General features: G+C 39.8%; 1 protein-coding gene across 17 annotated transcripts in view; it reads right to left on the bottom strand.

Annotated features, from left to right (window-relative positions):
* Positions 1–4,049: 4,049 nt before the first annotated feature.
* The window catches only part of r3hdm2 (R3H domain containing 2), a 56,086-nt gene continuing 35,743 nt past the window's right edge, over positions 4,050–24,392 (bottom strand). For 3 of the 17 annotated variants that reach the window (XM_004547682.4, XM_076884313.1, XM_076884312.1), the window contains 15 exons: positions 24,262–24,311; positions 23,539–23,592; positions 18,394–18,662; positions 16,717–16,892; positions 15,479–15,577; positions 13,799–14,092; positions 12,195–12,330; positions 11,052–11,209; positions 10,108–10,247; positions 9,877–9,977; positions 8,659–8,828; positions 8,252–8,396; positions 6,356–6,450; positions 5,599–5,683; positions 4,050–5,175 (listed from right to left, as the gene is read on the bottom strand). In XM_004547682.4, the coding sequence (XP_004547739.1) occupies positions 4,772–5,175; positions 5,599–5,683; positions 6,356–6,450; positions 8,252–8,396; positions 8,659–8,828; positions 9,877–9,977; positions 10,108–10,247; positions 11,052–11,209; positions 12,195–12,330; positions 13,799–14,092; positions 15,479–15,577; positions 16,717–16,892; positions 18,394–18,662; positions 23,539–23,592; positions 24,262–24,311 (2,376 nt within the window). In that variant the 3' untranslated portion in view covers positions 4,050–4,771. The remainder of the gene's footprint in view (positions 5,176–5,598; positions 5,684–6,355; positions 6,451–8,251; positions 8,397–8,658; positions 8,829–9,876; positions 9,978–10,107; positions 10,248–11,051; positions 11,210–12,194; positions 12,331–13,798; positions 14,093–15,478; positions 15,578–16,716; positions 16,893–18,393; positions 18,663–23,538; positions 23,593–24,261; positions 24,312–24,392) is intronic. The other 14 variants (XM_012918165.3, XM_012918163.3, XM_012918168.3 and 11 more) reach the window with 14 other exon arrangements.

The raw sequence follows: 24,392 nt of genomic DNA on the forward strand, positions 1-24,392 counted from the left end.
CACAGGGGACCACTGTTCCCTTTACTCTCAGTGTCTTCTCGAGCTCCTCTCTCAGCGCTCAGTATTTCTCAAGCTTCTCATGTTCCTTTTTCCCCATGTTGCTATCAGTTGGTATAGGTACATCTATCGCTACGGCCATCTTCCTCTGCTTGTCTACCACAACTATGTCTAGTTGGTTAGCCATCACCAGCTTGTCCATCTGTGTCTACCACCCTAGGGGGCGTTTCCCGTTTCCAACTTTGAGGTTCCAGGCCATACTCGGCACAGATGTTCGCCACCTTCTTTCTGCTTAGCATAAAGTCTCAGGGTGCTGGATTTAGGGTGAAACCCTCCATGCATGGTGAGGAGTTTTCTTGTCTTGATGTAAGTGGCTTCTATCTCCTCCTTTGGTCAGCTTGTTATCCCAGAAGGGCATCTGATGACCAGGAGTAGGGATGTGCGATACCACTGATTTCCTTTCCGATCCGATACCAAGTAAAATTCAGGGTGGTATCAACGATACTGATCCGATACTGATGCTTTGTACAAAAACTTAATGTTTATCATTGTATTTCATAATACAATATATAATTGTATTATGTAATTGTAATAATAATATAAAGCTATAGCTTCATAATGATTACAGGACATCAGACTACTTGTTCTTATTGCTTAATAATGCAGAATTATCATATAGAAATAAAAAAAAACTTGAAGTTGTGCGCTATTTGAACACCTTGCCTGCCTGCAGCACTAAAGGACTCCGCAAGAGACGTCTATCTCGCCCTAGCAGCACCTGTCCTTCTCCTCCTCTTAGGTTCGCCTCAACATAAGCTCATAATATTCTGTGATATGATTTACTCTGAGGTGTTTGACGAGGTTAGTGGTGTTGCCACAACACCTCACTGTCTTGCCGCATGTATCGCAAACCGCGTCTTGGCTGTTTGTGGAGGTAAAATACCTCCACACATGACTCAGATTACGCTCAGCCATTGTTGTGAGTGCGCACGCCAGGGGCTGCAACATATTTATACTTTGCATATGACTATGAAAGGCTTAAGAGGAAGTAGTTCCTTCCTATTTAGACGATGCGAATGATATAGTTTAGTCCACTGTGTTCCTGTTAATGATAAACTACAAATTTACCCCAAAGTACTAAAATATCGATATTTTAATATGAGAAACGATTCTATAACATAAATTACTGGTATCGGAAGAATCGATATTTCAGTATCAATCCGCACACCACTACTGGTTAGCCTCGTCAGAGAAGTCTGGATTTCAATATGGCAATGCCCTCGAAAACGGTTGTTTTGTTAGCCCTCTACAAAAACAAATTACTACTAAACACAATTGCAGCCATAGCTGAACTCAGTGGGCCGATGGTGATTTTTTGTTTTTATGGGCGGATGTTTTTTTTTCTTCTTTTTTTTCCCCCATAACAGTGCAGGGACACCGGCCCTCGTGGACTGAGATTGGGGATCCCTGGTTTGGGATGACCTATTCCAGGGGTGGCAAACTCCAGGCCTCGAGGGCCGGTGTCCTGCATGTTTTAGATTTGTCCTTGATCCATCACAGCTGTTTTGGATTGCTAAATTACCTCCCCAACATTTCATGAAGTTCTCCAGAAGCCCGGTAATGAACTAATCATGTGATTCAGGTGTGTTGACCCAGGGTGTTATCTAAAACCTCCAGGACATTGGCTCTCGAGGCCTGGAGTTTGCCACCCCTGACCTCTTCATTCACAAATATTTGCAGAGACAGTCTGCACGTCTAGGTGCTTTCTTTTATAAATCTGGATTACGAGGTATAGCCCAACAGTTCTCACTTGACATTATAACAGTATAAACTTGGTTTAAGGGGTAAAGGGCTCAGAAACATTTCTTGGAATTGCATGTGTACTACAGTCAGGTCCATAAATATTGGGACATCGACACAATTCTAACATTTTTGGCTCTATACACCACCACAATGGATTCCAAATGAAACGACAGTCTGCTTTAACTGCAGACTGTCAACTTTTATTTGAGGGCATTTACATCCAAATCAGGTGAACGGTGTAGAAATTACAACAGTTTGCATATGCGCCTCCAACTTGTTAAGGGACCAAAAGTAATGGGACAGAATAAGAACCATAAATCAAACTTTCACTTTTTAATACTTGGTTGTAAATCCTTTGCAGTCATTTACAGCCTGAAGTTTGGAACACATGGACATCACCAGATGCTGGGTTTCATCCCCGGTGATGCTCTGCCAGGCCTCTACTGCAACCGTCTTCAGTTCCTGCTTGTTCTTGGGGCATTTTCCCTTCAGTTTTGTCTTCAGCAAGTGAAATGCTTGCTCAATCAGATTCAGGTCAGGTGATTGACTTGGCCATTGCAAAACAGTCCACTTCTTTCCCTCCAAAAACTCTTTGGTTGCTTTTGCAGTATGCTTTGGGTCACTGTCCATCTGCACTGTGAAGCGCTGTCCAATGAGTTTTGAAGCATTTGGCTGAATATGAGCAGATAATATTGCCCGAAACACTTCAGAATTCATCGTGCTGCTTTTGTCAGCAGTCACATCGTCAATAAATACAAGAGAACCAGTTCCACTGGCAGCCATACATGCCCACGCCATGACACTTTCACCACAATGCTTCACTTCAGAGACTGCAGCGTGTTGTGCGCTCTGCTGAGAAGGTGATTGGCTGCAGACTCCCATCTCTGCAGGACCTGTACACCTCCAGGACACTGGGGCGTGCAGCTCGGATCTCAGCTGACCCTTCTCACCCTGGACACAGTCTGTTTGGCCTGCTCCCCTCAGGCAGGAGGCTCCGGTCCATTCGCACCAGAACCTCTCGCCATAAGAACAGTTTCTTCCCCTCTGCTGTTGGACTCATGAACAATAACTGTATGACTGGGTCCTTTGGTGTTGCTGAGCTCACTGGTGCGTTCCTTCTTTTTAAGATGTTCCAAACAGTTGTTTTGGCCACGCCTGTTTTTGCTATCTCTTGATGTTTTTTTTTTTAGCCAAATGATGGCTTGCTTCACTGATAGTGACAGCTCTTTGGATCTCATCTTGGCGGTTGACAGCAACATGGAACAGCTGAGAAGCCAATTGTCCCATTACTTTTGGTCCCTTAACAAGTTGGAGGCAGATATGCAAACTGTTGTAATTCCTATACTGTTCACCTGATTTGGATGTAAATACCCTCAAATAAAGCTGACAGTCTACAGTTAAAGCACATCTTGTTCGTTTCATTTGGAATCCATTGTGGTGGTGTATAGAGCCAAAAATGTTAGAATTGTGTCGATGTCCCAATATTTATGGACCTGACTGTATATTAGTTTGTATGTTCATTATCCTGGTGTCTTTGAAAGCTTGGCCAATAAGGGAAATTTTGATTGGCCAACAGAGTTTTTAGCCATGACAGTAGATGATTCCTAAAATATGGTTGTTACTGCAGAGAGGCAAAAATCCTTAAAAAATGCAAGGTGGATAGACCTACCAGGCAGGACAGAAGACTGCAAAGCGCTTTTGCAGGGTACCACCTCTAGGTTCAGATGTCACAGTCAGCTTTAGTAAATCAGTACAACAAACCACGACACAAAGCATGTTTTCATAGATTTTTTTCTCGACTTTTATATTTTTAAAAACGAACCAAAAAATAACAGATTAAATAAAATTTACAGTAGACATATGCAATCATTGTGCACTTTTACTACTTCTTCTGATACGTTCTGCACAGCTGTCAACGAAAAAAAAAAAAACGCAAACACAATGGGGCGTCGGGTGGGTGGAGCTGGGGCATGTGGGCCGGCTGTGGGAGAGAGGAGAGGGGCAGAAGAAGTGAGGTAGAGGGCAGTAAGGAAAAAAAAGATGGGAAGAGGAGCGGGGATGAAGAGGGAAGGAGTAAAGGGATAAATAGGAAGGCCTAACCTTTGTCACTCAGGGGGGGAGGGAAGAAAAAAAAAATTTCACCGAATATATAGATTTCTTTTATTCCTTACATCACTTATATAAATATATTGAACCCCAAAAAACAAACAAAGAAAAACTTCTGAGAAAAAAAGAAAAAAGAAAACAGCGCAATACAGAAACCCACAACAGCAGTAAGGCAAACAAAGCAAGAGAGGAGAGAGCAGTGACAGAATACATGAGAGGGACAGAGGAGCAGAGAAAGATAGGAGGCAGTTTGAGACATGGCAAGAGGGGGGAGCAGCAGGAGAAAGCGGAGCGTACGCAACTGTGCCGTATGAAAATTTATAAATATGTGAGATAAAGAGACGACTGTGTGACAGAAAGTCGAGGAAGGTGAGAAAGCGCTGGCAGAAAAAAAGGAGGAAGGGTCAAGGGGGGGGAGGGAGGAAGAGGAGGAAAAGGTTTGACTGAGGTCGACTGTCCAGTGTGTTTTTGTTATGTGCTACGTGACCCTGTTGCCTGCACTTGTGTTTCTGTTATGTGTGTTTTTGTATCATGGCAGCACACATTCCACGGCAACAGTGAAACACATGCTCGCGTGTCTTGTGTGCTCTTCTGCGATATAAATACAAAACAAAAACAATGAATAAAAACAAACAACAAAATCATATTTGCAACCAAACACCAGCCACCTCATGATTCACACCCTCTTCCCTTTTATACATTTGACACATGATTTAAATCAAGTTTTTTTTTGTTTTTTTGTTTTTTTTTTTAAATTTGTACACTAAGAGCAGTCCCCCTCAGTCCTCCCCCTTTTCCACCACTCCAACAAGTGTCTCTCTTTCTGTCTGTCTTTCACCTTCGTTCCTCCCCCTCTCTTTTCCTCTCACTGAGAACTGGCTCTCTCCAGCACGCGCAGGTCATAGTTCTTTTTGGCGGCCCTCAGTTTGAAGAGGCTGGCCCCACTGTTGTTAAGTTTGAAGGAAGCACTCTGGGCAGCCATGGTGTTGGGGAACACTGCCACTACTGTGTAGAGGTGAGCTGGGTCGTTTCCGTCGCCCTTCGCTCCCCCAGCTCCCATGCTAGCTCCGGGGCCTGCTGTTGCTCCTGGCCCTGAAGGCCCAGCACCAGGACAGGGGCCGCAGCCCCCTGCTCCTCCTCGGCCTCCTTGGGGCTCCTTCAGCCACTGGATCTTGGCACCGCACAGCGACAGCTGGTTGAAGAGCTTTTCAGCCTCTGGACGTGTGATCCCCTCCGGCAGGTCTGTCACCTCGAGTACTCGACTCACCACTGAACGAGGAGGGACAATGATAATACTAATGAACTCCATATAATGTGAGCAAACCAAAAAGAGAAAAGCACAGGAATACAGACTACCAAAAATAATAAAGTCACACATACACAGTCTTTGCTTTCACCTAAGTAACAAGCTTTTATAATCCGTATGTCCTCAGACAAGAAAAGAAGATACGCAACTTTCTCATGCGTGTCTTATACGTGCCACAAATTCTTGGGTTTTATAAAGATAAAGAAGACTAAAGTAAACTGCAGATTCCAGTCGAGTTAGGAAGCTGTGTTGTTACAAAAACAACATACCGAATGTTGAAACTCAGGGTTCTTTTAAGTTGTGTAACTCTTTAAAAACATACCAGCACAAAATTAAAGGACACTTGCCGATTTATGCTGGTCTGTGATGGTGGATTTCTAACTTACCTACATCAGTGGTACCAAGATCTGTTGATGCAGCTTTGAGTGTTTGTTTTTTCCCTCGTGCTCCGTGTTTCATTACTCCTTGGCCCTAAACACATCAGATAACACTCATAAAGATGCAGTAACAAAGGAGGACACTAGGTGGGGGTATGTGATATCAGTTGTACCCTTAAAAACATTTCACCAGACTGCACAGTTCGTGGGCACTGGAAGGTCAGCAGCAGAGAAACAAAATGACAGCTCACGGATTTCAAATTTTTGAAACACTGCGCTTTAGCTACACAACGTGCCCTAAAAAGAGCTTTAATCCTTCAAAGGCCACATTTTATGACTGTAACGCACAAAAGTTGTGTGATTCTCAATTCTGGAGCACTTTAATCACAGAGTTCAGACAGATAATCAATGGGTCTCAATCAGCAATGAATTCAAATTAAATGTTACATTGCTTTATAACAGCTTCTCCTTGTGTTATAGTAACAAAAATGTCATTCTTAAGAGGCTATCAGTTTCTTCACATGCCTACAAATTTATTGTTTCTTCAAAGACAGTTCTGTAGCTGGTGGTAAGTTTTTACACCCCAGAATTCATGACAGCACCCAAACGAAAAACAAATGTCCACAAACTAAAGCAATAAGTTTAAACCAGAGAAACTGATTAATGCACACTGACAAACTAAAAGGCTCTTACTAGAAAACATCAATATCAGTCAATACCCTAATCATTAAGATGGAATTCAGGACAAAGGCTTGTCAATACTAACCTGATGAGAGCTGTAGGAGGACTGACCGTGCATGAGGTGTGGGGGACACAGACTATACTGGAGGGGCTGCCCCAAAAGAGAGTAGCGACCATCACCTGCACAATTCAAATGGTGAATTAAAATTAAAACCTCACCCGAAGCTTGAAAACCGTGCTGTAATCCATTTTGCAAATATATGCAGCACCTGTCAAGTTAAAGTGAGTAATATTAAACATATCAGATGTATGTACTAAATGCAGCGTTTAAAGGAAGACCATGTTTGTGTGTCTGGGAGTGCAGTGCACAATAAAAGAGGTCCGATGACATGTGAGTACATCATTTCAAAACTAATTACAAGAAACAGAAACCACTTCTTATTTGTAACCAGATGAACATAAGTGTAATCTAAATGGATAAGCATTAATGATTTTCACTAGTTTTGAAAACCTAACAGTGTGGCTGGAAAAATACATGTGGCATAATGTTAGACCACTGGATAAGACAAATGATCCCTTAGAAAGAGAACAACTCCTAATGAAGAAGGAACAGTTCAAGATTGGAAATCCATACAACATACTCTAAATACACTAACACTCAACAGTCAAAATGGATACGTATAATGTATACTGGTAAATTAAATTGGCAAATTACTCCAATAAAGATTTGGAAGAAGTTAAAACAAAAAAATATGGAAACCACCTAAAGTCATCTATGGGTCAGCTGACTACGACAGTATTTATTATACATTATAAATGCCATAAAGATGCACTGTGGAGATGTAGTATCGCAGACTGATGCAAGAGCCTGTTCATATGTGTAACCGTACATTTCGAAGAATAAAAATAGGCCAAAGGACAGTGATGAGGTAAAGTTACGTGTGTATGCAGAAGGTTTGACCAGGTGGCACGATGCCAGTCATGTGAATTTGCTGAGGTGAAGCCATCATTTGTTCACTGGCTTGCAGCCAAAAGCCACCCGACATGGTTTAGAGGGTTGCTGACGCAACTGGTGAAAGAGCACAAACCTAACAGGGGCTGAAAGCACACCTGCATCAAGAGGATTGCTTTTTGTGCACTAAACCTCTTTTCAACCAACCAAGCTGGGCGAATACAATTGTTATTTATTTATTTATTTGTTTTAAATCAAAGTTGCACTCATAATATTTTAACCAGGGGGTCCCAAACTTTTGGGGAGCAAGAAATTATTACAGGAAAGAGCAATTTTGTCAAAGACAACTTACAGAGTAATCGTAATGATTTAGCCCATTTGCTTTTTTTGGTTATAGACTCCATGCTCGCCACCTAAATGGCTAATAAGCAAAGCCACAAATGAACATGAACAGTCTATTACATCCTTGTTGCAGTAGGTGATTTCCTAACAGATTGAGCTGATGTGTCACAATCATTTTAGAGTTTGTACAGGCTAAAAGATAAGATGTTGGGTAGTACATGATAAGATGTTACAGAGTAAAGGGCGAAATAAGATTTTTTTTTTTTTGTAAATTGGCTGTAAAGGTGCCATCTTTATAGATAAAGCACAATTTTATGACCTCACAAGAGATTCTTTTTGGGATCCCTTCTATAAATAACTCACCTGGGGGCGAAACCTTAAATGTATAAAACAACATTTCATCAATGCTGCTGTAAATGGTAGCACCAACAAAGCTAACATGGCAAAATATATATACTACTGCTGACTAGTCCAGACTTTTATGGATGTATAAAGCTGCTGAGAAGAATATGAAAGGGTAACATAGCACACAAATCAAAGCCTTAAGTGTACTTTATGTGATTGTGAGTCTAGGGGCTATACTGGGATGATATTCAATTGGAGACCAGCAATATTTTTTACATTGTGTATGAAAACTTACTCATTAACAGTCAGTATCTGTTTATGGATTTGAACCTTCACTTGTACCTTGAGCTGGCCCTCCTGGCCGAGGAAACTGGGAAATGAGGGGTAATGGTCCCAGGCCTGGACAGACACTGTTGACGCTGCCAGAAGGTGACGGGGTGGGAGACTGAGTGGGAGAGGCCAGGGGACTCGTCAGTTGAGTACTGGCCTATACACACAGAGCAAAAATAAGAGACATTATAATATTATTTTGATTAATTGATGGTAATTTAAGTTCAAAATCTTTACTCATTCATCAGATTCAAAGAGCCTCCTGATCTAAACAGCCTTTAAAGCGAATCACAGATCACAGCTAGGGTGTGGAGATGTTAATGAAAAGACAATTAAGTACACACACGGACATGCGAGTTGCAGATTGAATTAACAAGGTTTGTTGCATTGATCAACAAGGCTTGCATGCACGCGTGTACCTGTGGAGTGTTGTCAGGTTTGTAGAGCTCGCCTGGCTTGCTTGCCCTTTGCTCTATGCTGTAGTACTTGCAAGGGTTCCACTGGACAAGAGGGGGGTTCTGGGAAGGCTGCGGTCCATTGGGGACACTGAGCTGCATGACCATCACCCCAGGCCCAGGAGGTGGTACTCCTGAGAGAGCACAAACAGTCAGACACGTGTAACATAATAATATCAATATGTGTAGTGAAATACGTTTCATATCTTTTGAAAGATAAATATTTGATTCAGCAAAAAAGGCAGCTTTACACAAGTTAATTAAAATACCAGTTTCCCTTTAAGAGTGACAACTGAGCAATTCCAAGACTTTAAACCACTTTAGTAAGCCACATATATTATATATTAAATTATAGTGCAGACAACTATTAATCTAAGTAATCTGTGTTCATCCATGAGTGAGAGCTGCTTTAAAAACAGATAATGAACAATGTAATATTAAGGCGTTTATTATAACATGACAACCATATTAAGAGAACTTATAACCATTAAAAATATAGTTGTATAATTAAGATGTCTTTATATCTGTGTACACCTGCATTAGATCAGCTGTTTGCATAGTTTTGATAAATGCTAACCAAGCTGACTTATTTTTAAATTAATTTTCTCATTATTTTCTCCCCTCTGTTTACACAACAACTTTCAATTTGGTGGTTTTAATTGTCACAAATGAAGCAAAACTGCAGAAAACATTGAAGAACAATGTCACGTTTATAGATACATCTCATTTCCTGGCCAATCACATTGCTCTATGAATACATAAAAATAAACCTGACCTAATTTGAGGTAAAACATTGTTTGTCCCCGTGTGCAGGGCTTGAAGTACACCGAGTTACGTGTTAAACATGTGAACCCTGTGTACCTTTGTCTGAACTCTTACCTAAATACCTTTCATCTAATTTTGTAAAGGACAGTTGCAACTAAGATTAGTCAACATAGTGTTTGTAGATTTAAGCACACTATGACTTCATCAGGTCAGCACTAGTATATACTCAAATACAGATGTACCTGGGACTGCTGCAGTCTAGAACAAAAACAGTTTTTAGACTGTTTTCTTTTTAGGAGCCTACACTTTTATAAAGCATATAAGTCCAGTATTAATTATGGATGTCACACAAATTTCTGATGTCCAAAAAAATCCTAAACATATTCATCTTTACAATCTGCTGACATCAAGCCTCACCTGAATATTGCTGCTGCAACTGTGGAGGGTTGCAGGGGGATGGTGACTGTGTTATCTGATACTGCTCAGAGCTGGGGGGCTGCAGGTAACCTACTGATGGACTGCAGGATAGACAGACACATAAAAAGATGAACATCATCACCACATTGTGGATGGTTATATTAACCATTTCAAATACTTCAAGGTTATTATTAAATCTCTTGTTGGAATATCATGTCTTCAAGCACCTACCTTGTGCTATTCTGCTGTGTGGGTGTGATAACACTGTAGTAAACAGGCATGGGCCCCTGGACAGACTGGCTGACTGGAACCATGACCTGCTGCTGGTACTGCTGCTGCACCACCTGCTGATTTTCATTACCCACAGGTACCTAGCAAAGTGTCAAAGATCAAGGGGAAAAAAAGTCCAGTTCAAGAATGTGTACTGATGGGTCTAGGGGTCTTCTGACAAAGATGATTAGGTAGATACTCGTGTTAAACCCGTGTTACACTTTGCACGACGTTTGTTATTGTTTAACAAGCACCAGATATTCAGCGCAACTCTTTGCTGCATATTGGTGTGTTTGGAATATCACAGTAGCAACAGATTTTCAGTTGCCTCTGAGCGGCAACCTTATTCAATTCACAATCTAAACCACATAATCAAAACTCCATGTTAGCACATTTTAGTAAAATATCATCGCAACATGGATTATAAATGCAAGCTTTTTTGGCTGCCAACACAGGGTTGAGGTGTTCTTCGGTGCCTACACACAACACAAACTACAGTGGCAAAAAGCGAGAGCTTTCTGCAGCTGCACCCCTGACTCTAAATAAACCACTGGCACAAACCTGAGTTAGATCTGATCAGTTCTTTTAACTCTTATCTGTATCAGTACAGCAGAAAAACAGGTCTACTTTCAAAATATTTGCTTAGATTGTTTTGTTAAGCTTGTTGCAGTTTTAGGACTGTAAGCTCCACATCTGTTTCACAGACATAAAATGATGTTTCAACTGTACACCAGATGGCGCTGTTTTAACATTGAGCCGCATGTGGTTTAGATACTGGAAATGCTTAACTTTTGTTCTCGCCTGGAAAAAAACCTGACAGTTCTGTAATCATCAACTAGTCACATTAACCAAAGAAAGATATGACTGTTGACAAGTATCCTTTATCAACTCCTACAGTTGCATACCTGATATGATGGCATCTGTGGGTACTGAACCATTATACTCTGCATTTGTCCTCCCATTCCTGCTCTCTGTGAATTGAGCAGTCCAGGATTTTGGGGTTGTTGCACACCCATCATGCCCTGGTAACTCGGCTGCTGGCTGGGCATCATGGTCTGAAGACCTGATGACCAAAATAATTTAAAAATAAAAATATTTAAAGTAAAACCACAGTATATTACAGAAGGGAGAAAATGGGATGAAGAGGAGTAGTTGGGTCTTTACCTTTAAATAATTCACAGAACAACAGGACATAAGCGTTAATGTCAACCATAATATATTAAATAAAAAGGGAAAAAAAGGAAAACAATTTACAGAACACTGACAATCACGTAACTCACAAAAACTGAAATGTACCATCACTTTAAGCTTACATGCTTAAACATAATATAAATTCATTAATTAATTTTCTATGAGTATAAATCTTCACCATCACAAAAATTATATTTCAGACCAGACTGCAGGCATGTTGTAATGTAGGGTCTTTCTGACCTTCATGTTCATGAACTATGTGGCTTTGGCAGACGTCCATTATGATCCAAAGTCCGTTTAGGTTGTCAACACTGTCAGTCACTTACTATACAAACAGCCAGACTTCACAAACCATACAATGCTGGCGCCTGACAACTTTTTCCAGGAACACAAAAGGAAAAATAGCCCTATATTTATCTGATTGTATTGGACTTGGATGAACAAGCAGGCACGGCTGTTTCACTCCAACCTTTCACCTGGTAGATTTAAAAGCAAGTGTGACTGTGGAAAACATTTACAGTTCCAAAATCGAGTGGACTTTATCCCCAATATAATTTCCAGTAAGTACAACTACATGGACAAATAATAATTTTGAACTTAAGTATACAACATCTGTTACAAATACACATTAAAACCCTGTCTTCCAGTTGTCAATAGACTGAAAAATAAAATAAAATAAAAACACAATATGCAATAAAAAGTAAATGTGCATCAACATTTGACAAAGGCCTCTTTTTAATGGCCATTTGCTCCAAATGGAAGTATTTATGTCTTTGCATATCAAAAAAGTTTTTGTTTTTTTTTGTTTTTGAATATCATGTTGTCTGATGATGCACAGCACATGAAAATCAACTGACCTGACTGCTGTGCTGGCTGAGGCATGGGTTGTGTGCGTTGGGTTGGGTAAGACACCTGGTGGGACATTGGCTGGGGCACACGGTACTGCTGGCCTGAGCTTGGATACTGACCAGGAGGGTAGTATGAGACTTGTATCTGCGTAGAAATAACAAACCAAAGTTCAGTAATCTGTATTTAATGAACTTTGAAGGGAAGAATAACTGAATCACACTGGTGTAGACAATTTTTAGTGTAGAAGTAATAAACTACCATATTATTTTGCTTCTGCAAACCATCAAATTCTCAAATCACAACAGCAATAAAGACTTTCATAAATACTTTGTCCTTAAATTTCACTAAAGCAAATGTGTTAGGACAGGATTATCAGCATGAAAGCTGGAATATTTGTAGTAATAGTCTTGTATTTAAAGCAGTAAAAAATTTCCCCCCTGTTAAAAATTGCTTATTTAGACCTTTAGCAAATAACATTCATCATTCATTGTTGTACTTCAACTGGATGGTTTTCAAGCAACTCCATCCATCTTCTTCCACTTATCCTTATCAGGGTTTGCAGGCGGCTATCCCAGCTACAAAAAGACAGACTCTCAAGACTCGCATCACAGCTGTGGGCAATTTAGAATCACCAATTAACCAAACAGCACTAACTGCATGTCTCTGGATGTAGAAGGAAGCCAGAGTACCTGGAGAGAACCCGAGCAAACACGTGCTGCATCTTAAGATTATTTTGCAAAATTTTTGTAGGCAGGAAATATGTCGAGGACATTTGCAACATAGCAGAAAAGTGAGAGTAAATCAAAACGATGAACTAAAACAAAAGACAATCAACTCCACTCAAAGGTGTGATTATACTTCTGCGTCCACAGGTTTGCTGGGGTGCAGGTTAATTCTATCTCACCATACAACATTGTGATTCAGCCTGTTGACGACTGTATTGGCCACCAATTTTTTATGATTGTGCTGACTCGCCAACAGAAACACTAGAGTACACTACACTACAATGCACCAATAACCAGCAATAAATGTCTCTAAAGGTCAAGATTAGAACTTTACAATGAAAGCACACAGAATCAAAGCTATTTTTAAGTGTCAATCAGGATGAATCTGTATAAAGAAAACTGCACAACATGTCAAAACTGAATTAGTTCATTACAAATAGTACGTATATAACTTTTGATAGAATCCGATGAGTGAAAAGCCTGATGAAAAGCCATAAAAACAGAACATTTTGCAAATCTTCCATGATATTTGTGACAGCTTTGGTAACTGACATATCACGAAGTTAATTACTTTGCCTTCGGTGTAGAGTGCTGTTCTAGGTAATGATTTAAATTAGATAACAGATCTATAAAACCTTTTGCAAGTATGAAATATTAATTTATGTTTGCAATTATATTTTAACTACCCGATATGAAAGTCATACACAGGTCTGTTTTATTTATTACATTGTGTTACATTTCATTAATCATGTAATCCTTGGGCATGGTTGCCTCCAGATATCAGCTACATCAATATTCAATCAAAGCTGACAAACTGTGGAAACTGAATTTAAATCTAAAAGGTATGTCTGCTGTTTTTATCTAACCACCTGTGGAGGAATGCATACCTGCTGAGGTGGAGGGGGCTGCATGTAGCCTTGTGGAGGTGGTGCGGCCTGCATGACAGGCTGGGATGGAGGAGGCGGTGGAGGTGGAGGATGGGGGTGTCCAGTGGTGGGCTGGTAACCAGACGGAGGTGGCAAAGGTTGACCCGTAGTAGCCATAATGTAGCCGGTCTGAGGTGGGGGGTGCTGCGGCAGCACTGGAGGAGTAGCCTGATACATCGGGGGAGGCTCGGGGTTCTCACTGGAGCCCTGCCGACTCAGTGTCATCTGTGTGAACTGGGGTGCCAGCTCTTCTCCCTGGGTAGAATGGGAATAATGCCATTAGTTGGTTATGACTTATAGGTGACACTCCTATATCAGTACTGTTTTTTGATTTTGGAGATGGATTTTAGGATATACTAAGTAATTAACAATGATCTCCAACAGCCTAAATGCTTCATTAGCAATGGTCTAAAACGACTCCTATTCTGATTATTAAAGGGTCATTGTGTCATTTTGGAAAACACTTTATTTATTACTTTGAGTATATACATATACAGTTAAACACATCATCATGATTATTATTATTATTATTAGCAGAATCCAAATACAACATTGCAAACATTCAGAATATATGACAGGAGTATCGACTTTGTTGTATGCTGGAAAATCTAAAATTAGACACTGAAGTTTATACTGGTTTAATCGGTCATTGCTTTACATACAGTCATGTGAAAAAGAAAGTTTTCAAAGGACTCTACACAATTTTGTTAAAAAAAAAAAACAAACCAAAAAAACACATCTCTCACATCACCTCTGGACGAATTTTCACACACTTGACTTTACAGTTCATTGAAATTTGCAGGTTATTATTTATGCTTAGCTCTCTTAAGGTCCCAACGCGGCATTTTAAATCAGGCAGAACTCATCTCTGACTGGGGCCATTACACCACGTTGAGTCTTTTCCAGTTATTCTGTCATAGATTTGTTGCTGTGCTTGGGATCATTGTCCTGTTGCAACAGGACAATGATCCTAGGGTGTGTGACAGGTTTCAGCCACCTTTTGCTCTCAGATAGATCTGACTCTAGAATACTTTGGAGAGGATTTCATGGTTGAGTGAGTGATTGCAAGGCCCTGGGGCAGAAAACAAGCTGTGCTTCGTTTAGAAAGCTTCTTCAGGTTACAGCTTCTGGTAACGCTTCCCAAAAACTCCTCAGTTGTTCAGTCTTTTTCTAATTGTACTGCATGAACTTTTAAGATTTAACTGCATAGAGTCAAGTGAAAACTCTTTTTCAAATGACTGTTCCAATGTAAACACAACCAAACTCAAACTCTGCTTCTGTGGGCAACCGTGGTTGCACTCATACAGATGCAGTGATTTAAAAGAGAAAAACAAAAAACGTAGCCAGGAACAAACTGGACACATCCTTGTCATTTCTTTTGTTACTACAGACACAACATTTACTCACTGAATCCACTTTAGACAGTAACACCAATTTATATGAAAAAGCTATTACTTAAATGTATTTGCAGACACACTCACATCTTGATAGAACCAAGATATGTTTTTTGACTCCCCTGAGTGAATGTAAACAGGACAGTAAATGAGTGCAAGTGTTTTTAGTAGGATATGGCATCAGCTAAAGTGTCAGTCATTAACTGAATGAGTATAACAGAGATGAAGCTATAATACGTGTCAGTACCATTGTGTACTGCTGGGGAGGAGAAACTGGCAGGAGAACCTGGGGGCAGGAAGGGCTGGAGTAGGAGACAGGCTGAGAGGGCTGCAGAGACGCCACCGGCTATACACACCAAAAAAAGGGATGAAATAAAGAGGTAGAGCATAGAAAGAGTGAAGCAAGGCAGTGAAAAGAACACGGCATCAGAAGCAGTGAAAAGAAGGGAAAAACAGAAATGAAGACATAGGAAAAATGAGGGTTAGAACACAAAGGAAAAGTTGTTAATGAGCAGAGAGGATAGTAATGGAAATCAAGTTTTTTTTTTCTAAATATTACACAAACAAATTATGTATAAAAAATTAAGTGTAATTATTACTACTCAGAAAAAAAGGAAGAAAAGGAAATGTGTGCAATCAAAGACTATCGACTGTGAAGTTATTGGAAAAATCAAACCTGTTAAAGGAGGATGGGTTGACATTGATTCTATATATAAGCTGAATATGTTCAATTCACTACACTTGTTTCCATCCATTCCTCCTCAAAGTCTTTGTTTTTTCCCTGATACGTTTGATGAGGGTGTAACAGGATATGCATTAATCCCAAATGTTCTGAAAGGAATGTCCTCAGGCCACTACACCCTGGAAGTGATTGTAGAACAATATGCACACAGTGTCTAACCGTAATAGTTAGAAAACTGTGTTTAAAGTTCTCCCTCGCTCTGGAGAATAAAAATGTGGCATGCAGGCCCAAGTAAAAGGGATGTCGACCATATATTAAACAACTCTGGGTCTAAGAATTTTATTTTAATTAAGAGCATGTTTTATCTGTAGCCATTTCAACTTTTTCTTTCACTTTTAAGAAGTAATAAAAGTGTTTGCAAGTAGGACATTGGAGAAGGCCAAGTTTCCATTTCAAATTCTTTTTTCACTGATGAGCTGTGTATGACAAGGAGAAATAATGCAGCTTCACTGTCTGCAGGATATTTATACCTGAAATTACACTGCTGCCCTTAATAATCAATTTCAATGAATAAACTGGACTGTCTAAAATTTTTCCATATTTTCCAATTACAGTATGCACATTTAAGTAAGAGTTGTTACACTAACAGTCATGACCACTTAAATACCTCATGTTTTTCTCTTTCTTCTGCTACACCGAAGAAAACAAAAAGAAAAACAGACTCTCAAACAGACGTCCTATATTAAACCACAAATTGAATGTGCCATTGCATCCATTTTTGGTTGGTAGTGGAGATAACTTACCTGAGCAATCATGTGGTTGCTCATAGGGTGCTGAGGCGGTGTGGGCAGCAGGGCAGTCTGAGGTGGAGCCTGGGGCTGTGGCTGCTGTGGCTGTTGAGATGGGCAGGGTAGCAGACTACGGCTGGACTGGGAGGCTGCAGGTGGAGGACATACATCAGGGCTGACTAGGGGAAGGCCTAGTGATTTAGAAGATGACATGATAGATAAAGGAGATCATTTTGAAATTTAAATTCTCCAACACTGAAACCCACAAATTATGACTTGATCTTAAAATATTGCATCATCACTGAATAACACCAAATAGTGTTCTGAAGATTTCTGAAAATGATTTGTATGTGTGCAAAACCACTAGAGGGCAAAATAAAGTCAACTTTGCATCAAACGTTTGTCACCTTTGTAGTTTAAAAAGTCAATTGAAGCTAATTTTAGTAACTTCTGATTCCTGGTTGTTATAAAATATGAGCTCTGCTAAATAAGCTCTCAACATTTTACAAGAACACGTTTGGACAGAAATTAATTCTTAATCAGATAAATACCTGTAGCTTTAATATTTTCTTTGCTAATAAAGGGACGGCCTTGAAAGCCTTTAAAACCACAGGAGTTTCTGATGACTTGTTTAACAAGTCACAAACTGCAGGGTCCAAATCATTTGTCAAGTAGCTAGTAGGTACTGGGGGCACACAATTCCCTAAGAAAATACTTTTATTGTTCTGACCAACAGGCTGCCTGTGACTGTGTGGATGATACTTTCCAAAATAAAAACCAACACAAAAACTCAACAAGGGTCAGGATCTTCACAGGCTTTTCCCAAAACAATACAGGAGAAATGAATACACCTTTAGTCTCCACAGAGTAGGGCAGACAAAAACACTTCTACACATGAATCTTAAAAGCAAAAACTAGCACAGCAGTCAACACAGACTTAAAATGAAACCGGGGGAGCCCCGTCGGGAGAAGCAAATCAACCAATCCTCGAGTCCACTGATGACCACTATTAAATTGTTTTCACACATGCACTCCAGCCCTGAACTTTTATAGACACAAGCTGATGGAGACACATTCGGGAAGGCAAATGTCCGACACAGCCGGACCTTAAAAGCTATTTAAGGTCATAGTACAAAATCTGTTATGCCCAACAGAGACCATGTGGAAATAGCTCAGGTAATGTGAATACACACTGCGCAAGTGGGCGTCAAATAGCCTTCATTCTCCACACTTTACCCAGGCAGCACCCTTCTCCTGAACCAAAAATGAGTATTTTCAAAGGTGAGAATTTGTCTGAAGCAGACCATCTCTTGCTGTGCGCTACATATGAAAAGGGCAACTTTTAGAAATGACCAACCATATCATTCTCCAGAGCTTGTTTAAAAAAAAAAATATCTGGCACATTTAGCAATGAAATAAGAAATAAGGCACTATCCATTACCTTAAAATCTCGCTAAGAAGGCCGACCTGAGAGAATTTTATGGGATGTGGAATATAGACATAAGGGAGCTTCTTGAATTCAATTTATGCTACACAGCTAATTCTTAAACTACAATGACGTTCGGTCAGTTCTATCATAATTTTTCATTATGTTTTATACAAAAAACAGCTTACATGACTAGATAATCCATCTCTCCATGTTGTACTACTCATTTAAGGCAAGTAAAATAAAACAAGCTAATAGCATACTACCTAAATGCTTCTTCTCCACTTTTCTCCAAACCTTACCAGAGCGAGAGCCTTTGCAGCTCCCTTGCGAGCCTTTGTTGCTGCCAAGGCTATCCCCCCTGGTAAGGATGGAGATACCAGAGAAGCTGCTGGCCTTAGTGACGGGTGGCCGGAGAGTGCGGTTAGAGCTGTCTGAGTCGGTGCTGCTCCAAGGCCTTGGCTCCAGGCACTTCATGTCACTGTCCGTGCTGCTTTGACGGCTGCTTGATGCCCGGCTGGAGCTCTCGCGGTTTCTGAGAAAAGACAGAGTAGGAAGAAAAAAAAAGAAAGATAAGAGATGACATGATGGAAATAAAATGGGAATGAAGTAGTGATGAAGTAGAGGAGGTGTTGTAGCAGGAAGAGTTGAAAGGTGAGTGAGAATGTGCAAATTACAGAAAGCACAGCCAGAAGAGAAAGACAAAAAAAGTATAGGGTTAGAAGGAGGAGATTTTAAAAAAAAAAAAAAAAAAAAAGAAGAAGAAGAAAAAAAGGAAGAAAAGAAAAAAAAGGTGTGCATATAAGAGAGTTCGAAGCAGAGGTGTGTAGGTGGAAGCAGAATAAAGACAGTTGAAGACAGAAAAGGATAGGGGGAGCAGAAACAGAAGAGCAGAGTAAGGTCACCAATAGCGTAGAGTACACACAGTTTAAGAGGTTTTAAAGATGGAGCATTCAACACAGATGTATATTTGCTGGTTAAGTATACCACAATACAAACTCAGGCAACATACCAAATAATAATGTCTCAAATTTAAAAAAAATACAACCCCCCCCCCCCCACACACACACACACACACACACACACACACACACACACACTCACACAAACCCATCCAGAAAGGAAAACATACATGCAAAAGATGCTCCAAACACTAGGATGTAAGAAGATATTACAAAGACACTAGACACAAAGACAGATTTCCAAGAGCTCAGCACACATTAACCATCTAAGGGTGCTTTCACACCTACCATGTTTGGTCTAGACTTTTTAAATTTTGTTTGATACCAACCAAAATCACTGTAGTTAAAACTTATGGACATATGGGCCTGGGTCCAGACCAAACAGTCAAACTTAACCTGACAAAAAGAGGTGGCTTCGGTCCAGAACGAGTTGTGTTTGTTTCTACTGTGAAAACTAGAACACTCTGTGGTAGAGGCTAGAGCAGGGGTGGGCAATTCCAGGCCTCGAGGGCCGGTGTCCTGCAGGTTTTAGATCTCACCCTGAGTCAACACACCTGAATCACATGATTAGTTTGTTACCAGGCCTCTGGAGAACTTCAGGACATGTTGAGGAGCTAATTTAGCCATTTAAATCAGCTGTGTTGGTTCAAGGACACATCTAAAACCTGCAGGATACCGGCCCTCGAGGCCTGGAGTTGCCCACCCCTGGGCTAGAGAGAGGCCGAGACTGTTTTTAAATATCAAGGGACTTGAAGGGTTAAAACCTGACACCTTTCAGGTATATTGTGACAGAGCAATGGCATGTGAAAATAAAGAAAGTGAGGCCGGTATGTATGCATGTGTATATCAGACACATCCCCATCAAATCAGTATCAAGTCCACGTGGAACGTAAACTATTTTAGACTCCATTCACATAATAACCAGATCAGTTTAACAAAATATGAACCTAGTTTGTATTTCCAGGTGTGAAAAGGCCCAAAGACTGTAGACACCATTCCCATAGAGGACATATATACTTGCATAAACATGTTAAACATATTAACACAGATGAAACAATCATGCATGCACTTAAAAATGCATCGTCTTTTCACTGAGACAGCAAATAGCATAGAAACAAAACACACATACACTACTGAATTAATACCAAATGTACATAAACACTCATTAAGAGCAGATGTACATCAGCACTCAGACTCTCACACACAATACTTACAAAAATACACACTTACTACAACTGCTTCACCAATATAGTTCTTTAAGCTACACTGCTGTGTTCACACACAACGTGTTGTTGTGATGCTGTCACCCTAGATAAGGGTAGCTGCCAAGAAAACTAATGATCATGCTGAAACAGTAACCACCACTCTGAGGAAATCCACTATCACGTGAATGACTGGGTCTGCCAGTTAAGTGGCAGCATTAAGAATACTATTGTTCTAGCTGAACATGAAAGAAAAAAAAAAAAAAAGAAAGAAAGCGGAATTTATTAACTTTAAAACTTTAAAAAGAAAAATGCAACTGTGCTGCTAAAATATTGTAGAACAAAGACCCTGCATGCAAGAAAAAAAAAAAGCATAGAAAAGAAAAACAACCACCAGGGCTGTAAATGTTTTTTTACCCCATCACTGGAGGTTTATGAACAGAGTATGTCCATGTACAGAGAAAAGACTGGAATTAATTCATAATATATCAGACAGGTTGTGGAAATCTCCATGATGAGCACGAAGATGTGTTTATGGTTGTAAAACCATAGTGATAGGCAGTAGTGCTTAAAAGGTGGCTGTGGCTCATAAATATTTCAGAGACCGAATTAATGGGGGGGGATCTATTTTGAGGCCTCTCTCCGCACAGCCTATTTTAAGGAAGGGTGGGTGCTCTGACATTCTCTGTACAAGCAGTCGCACACTTGTTCGCTTCGATCTGCAGACAAAGATGAGAGCAGGATGAGAAGAAAGAGGAGGAGGGATTCTGCTGTTGATCACATGATATTTCATCTCCCCACGACAGCATTCCCCCATCACATGCACAAACAAGGGAAGGAGGGGGAGATAAGACTCCTGGTGTTCTGCACCTCAATCATTTTCCTTGTTAGATGTTATTATAGCCAAAGAGCTTTTATGTGGGTTCATTAAACTGAAGAACATCAACAAGTCTGTGATTTTAGGGGTGTATTTTAACAGCATGCATTCTCTAAAAGGTTAAAATTTCTTATAAGCACATTTAGATGGAAAGAAAAACACTTCAAACATACATAATTCTGTTTCAATTCCCATGTTAAACTTCTAAAATTTTCATAAATTAAGTGATAACAGAATTTTTTTTTTTTTTAAGTGGACTACTCATATGGTTAAAAAAAAAAAAAAAACTTAAAAAATTCTTAAATATGACAGAAGGGTCATGTCTGAAAACGTCTACATTTCACTACACAAACACATGTTACAAACAGCAGAACATATATTAGATCCTGTTTATATTTACAGAATAAAAACACTGGAATTACCATCTTGTACGCCTTCACCAGTTTTATCAATGTTTGTCTGGCCTCTGCCTTTAAGCTTTTGTATACAAAATGCCAAAACTTTATCCTATTATTAATCTAAATCTTACAAGTGGATTATTCCATAAGAATTTTAAAGCCTAGCCCAAAAACATGGCCTATCTGATTTTTTTTTTACCTTTGACCACCAAATTCCAAATCAGTTCATCCTAATCCAAATGAAAATTTCCAGTAACTCCCTAAAGGCAGCATTTTCAAAACAACAGAATGTGATGCCAAGTGTAGAGGCATGAAAACCATATATGAAAACCAGGCTCAAGACCCACCTTTTTAATTTAGCTTTTACTTAGCGTTTATTTATTTTATGCTTATTTATTCTATCCTGTTATTCTATTATTAATTTAGACTTTACCTAATATTTATTGATTTTATTCTTATTCATTTTTTAATCTTCTTACTCTATTTATATTTATGTTTATATTGTATCCTGTTCTTATTTATTTTATCATTTTACCCTGTATATATCCTATTGTGTCATATCTCCAGTGCTTCCTCAGAGGGCGCTCTCTGCACCGGGGCTGTGATCGACTGTGGCTGCTGGGTCTCTGGGGGTCCTCTCAGCCTGGCTGGGGGGCTCCTTGGCCTCCCTCCTGCTGTGTGCCCAGCCTGGAGGCTGCGGTCTGTGACCGGTGCAGACGGCTCCCTGTTATAGTGTTTCCTCACTTGGCTCATGCGAGCCCAGCCCAATTTTTACTCTTTAAGTGTGCGCGTGTGTGTGTGTGTGTGTGTGGGGGGGGGGGGGGGGGGGGTATGTGTGTATTCACATCATTTATGTTAATGAGAGTGTGGGGAGTGAGTTGGAGGGTGGGGTGGGCTGCTTTTAACTATGTAAAGCACTTTGTGCTACATTTTTTTTTTGTATGAAAAGTGCTTTATAAATAAAGATTGATTGATTGATTGATATTTATATTTATTGATTCACAAGTTACCAACGTATTTGCTCCTCCAATTAAACCAAGTACACATGCGTACCAAAACATTAATACCACTCCTAAACGGCAAAGACACATTAGATCTTAAGGTTTGTAATGTGTTTATGTTGAGCAGCGACAAAGCTCCACTAACAGAGGTTAGTTTAAGGACAAGTGGAAATGTTGGTATTGCAGGATACGCCACAACACGCCTGATCTGTTCAGGCAACATAAAACACTACAAGGATCTGATGATAATATCTGAGTAGCATGGGATAGCTATAGAAATCCGAGTCAAAGCTGAGGCAGGTCGAACAGTTTGGGCACAAAGGTCTAAAAGCATGTTAAGCATGCAAACAAAGATATTTTTAGTATCTCTTTGGACTTTTAACTTTAGTTTTTATATACAAGTATTTATTGATGCATGAGACATTTTTATGGCTTCCATCTAAGAGACTACACAGTACTCATTAGTAATCATGAACATCTCCCAACACTGTATAGATGAAAGTAGAAAGTATTTATCAATAAGGAAAATTATTAGTTGTTGGACACAAAATATAAAGGGCCTCGTGGTTCTTATTTTCAAATGACCATGTCAGTTGGAGAGCACTACTGCACATGCGCACTACTTGTATATTTTATGCAATACTATGCAACATTTGACATGTTAACAAAAACTACAAGACTGAGTCAACCACAAAACAAACAGATTACTGTGAAAGCAATGCAGTTACTTTGTGTAAAAATGTGGTTGATGGTGGATGGGTGGAAGGGTAAGTAGGTCAGTGAGTCCCCAGTGAAACCACAAAGCAGCCATGCATGGGTCTTGGGAAGCCCAAAAGTGCAATGCTGGAATAGCCATTAATCAGCCGACTATGCCAAGCAAAGATAACCACCACAGGTCACCACTATCATCACCAAACCACTTTGAAAAATGGGCATGGCAACACACAAGTCAGTCAGCAGTAGCCCAATACCTAAAGATCTGCCTCCTCTTTTGAGAGCTAGAGCAGTAGCCCTCAGTGGAAAGTCTGTTGGGGTTAACATTAGGAGAAAACGCTAGAGTTACAGGACTGGAGTGGAAAACAGGATAGGGTTTATAGAAGAATGACAACGAGTGGTGTAAGAGGTAGAGGAAGGTTCATTGCAACTTTCACCACCCAAAGAAATAAGGGAGAAAAACAAAATGCACACAAGGCAAAAAGTTGACTGGTCAATCATTCCCGTTTCTCTCAGCATATTATATCATACTCTTTCAAGTTCAACGGACAGGATGCTTAGGGGTCGTCTTAGTCTAACTGCCTGTGAGTCAAATTATTTTCTTATTAAAATAAGAGAGAAGGAAAAAAGTGGCATTCCACTATGCACAAATCTCTCTCAAACACAGTGTCACTCAAAGTAATTTTAACACAAAACATCAGGGAAATTAGAAAATTAATCATTTGAAAGAAAAAAAGATTTAAAAAAAAAAAAAAAAAAAGCGAAATTTGATTTCTTCTCTACAATCAAATTTTACCCAAGTCAAACTTGCAAGAAGTCAAAAATTCAACTCATACAGATACTTCTTAATATTTTAATGAGGTAGCTGCCTACCTCTCATAACTAAAACCTAACACAATACAGTGTTAATAGGAGAGATGGTCATGATGAAGTCTATGAACTACAAACATTGAAGTCTTCAGAAGAACGTAGGATCTTACCTGTTGTCATTGATGTATCCATTTTGAGAAGACTGTAAAAAAAAGGACACCTGCACATTATGAAATGTATAATTCTTTCAAGAGCACTTAAGACAAGCAGTGTTTTCCATTTCAAAAAGGTTTACAGGCTT

This window comes from Maylandia zebra, linkage group LG5 (genome assembly GCF_041146795.1).
Source record: "Maylandia zebra isolate NMK-2024a linkage group LG5, Mzebra_GT3a, whole genome shotgun sequence".
NCBI lineage: Eukaryota > Metazoa > Chordata > Actinopteri > Cichliformes > Cichlidae > Maylandia > Maylandia zebra.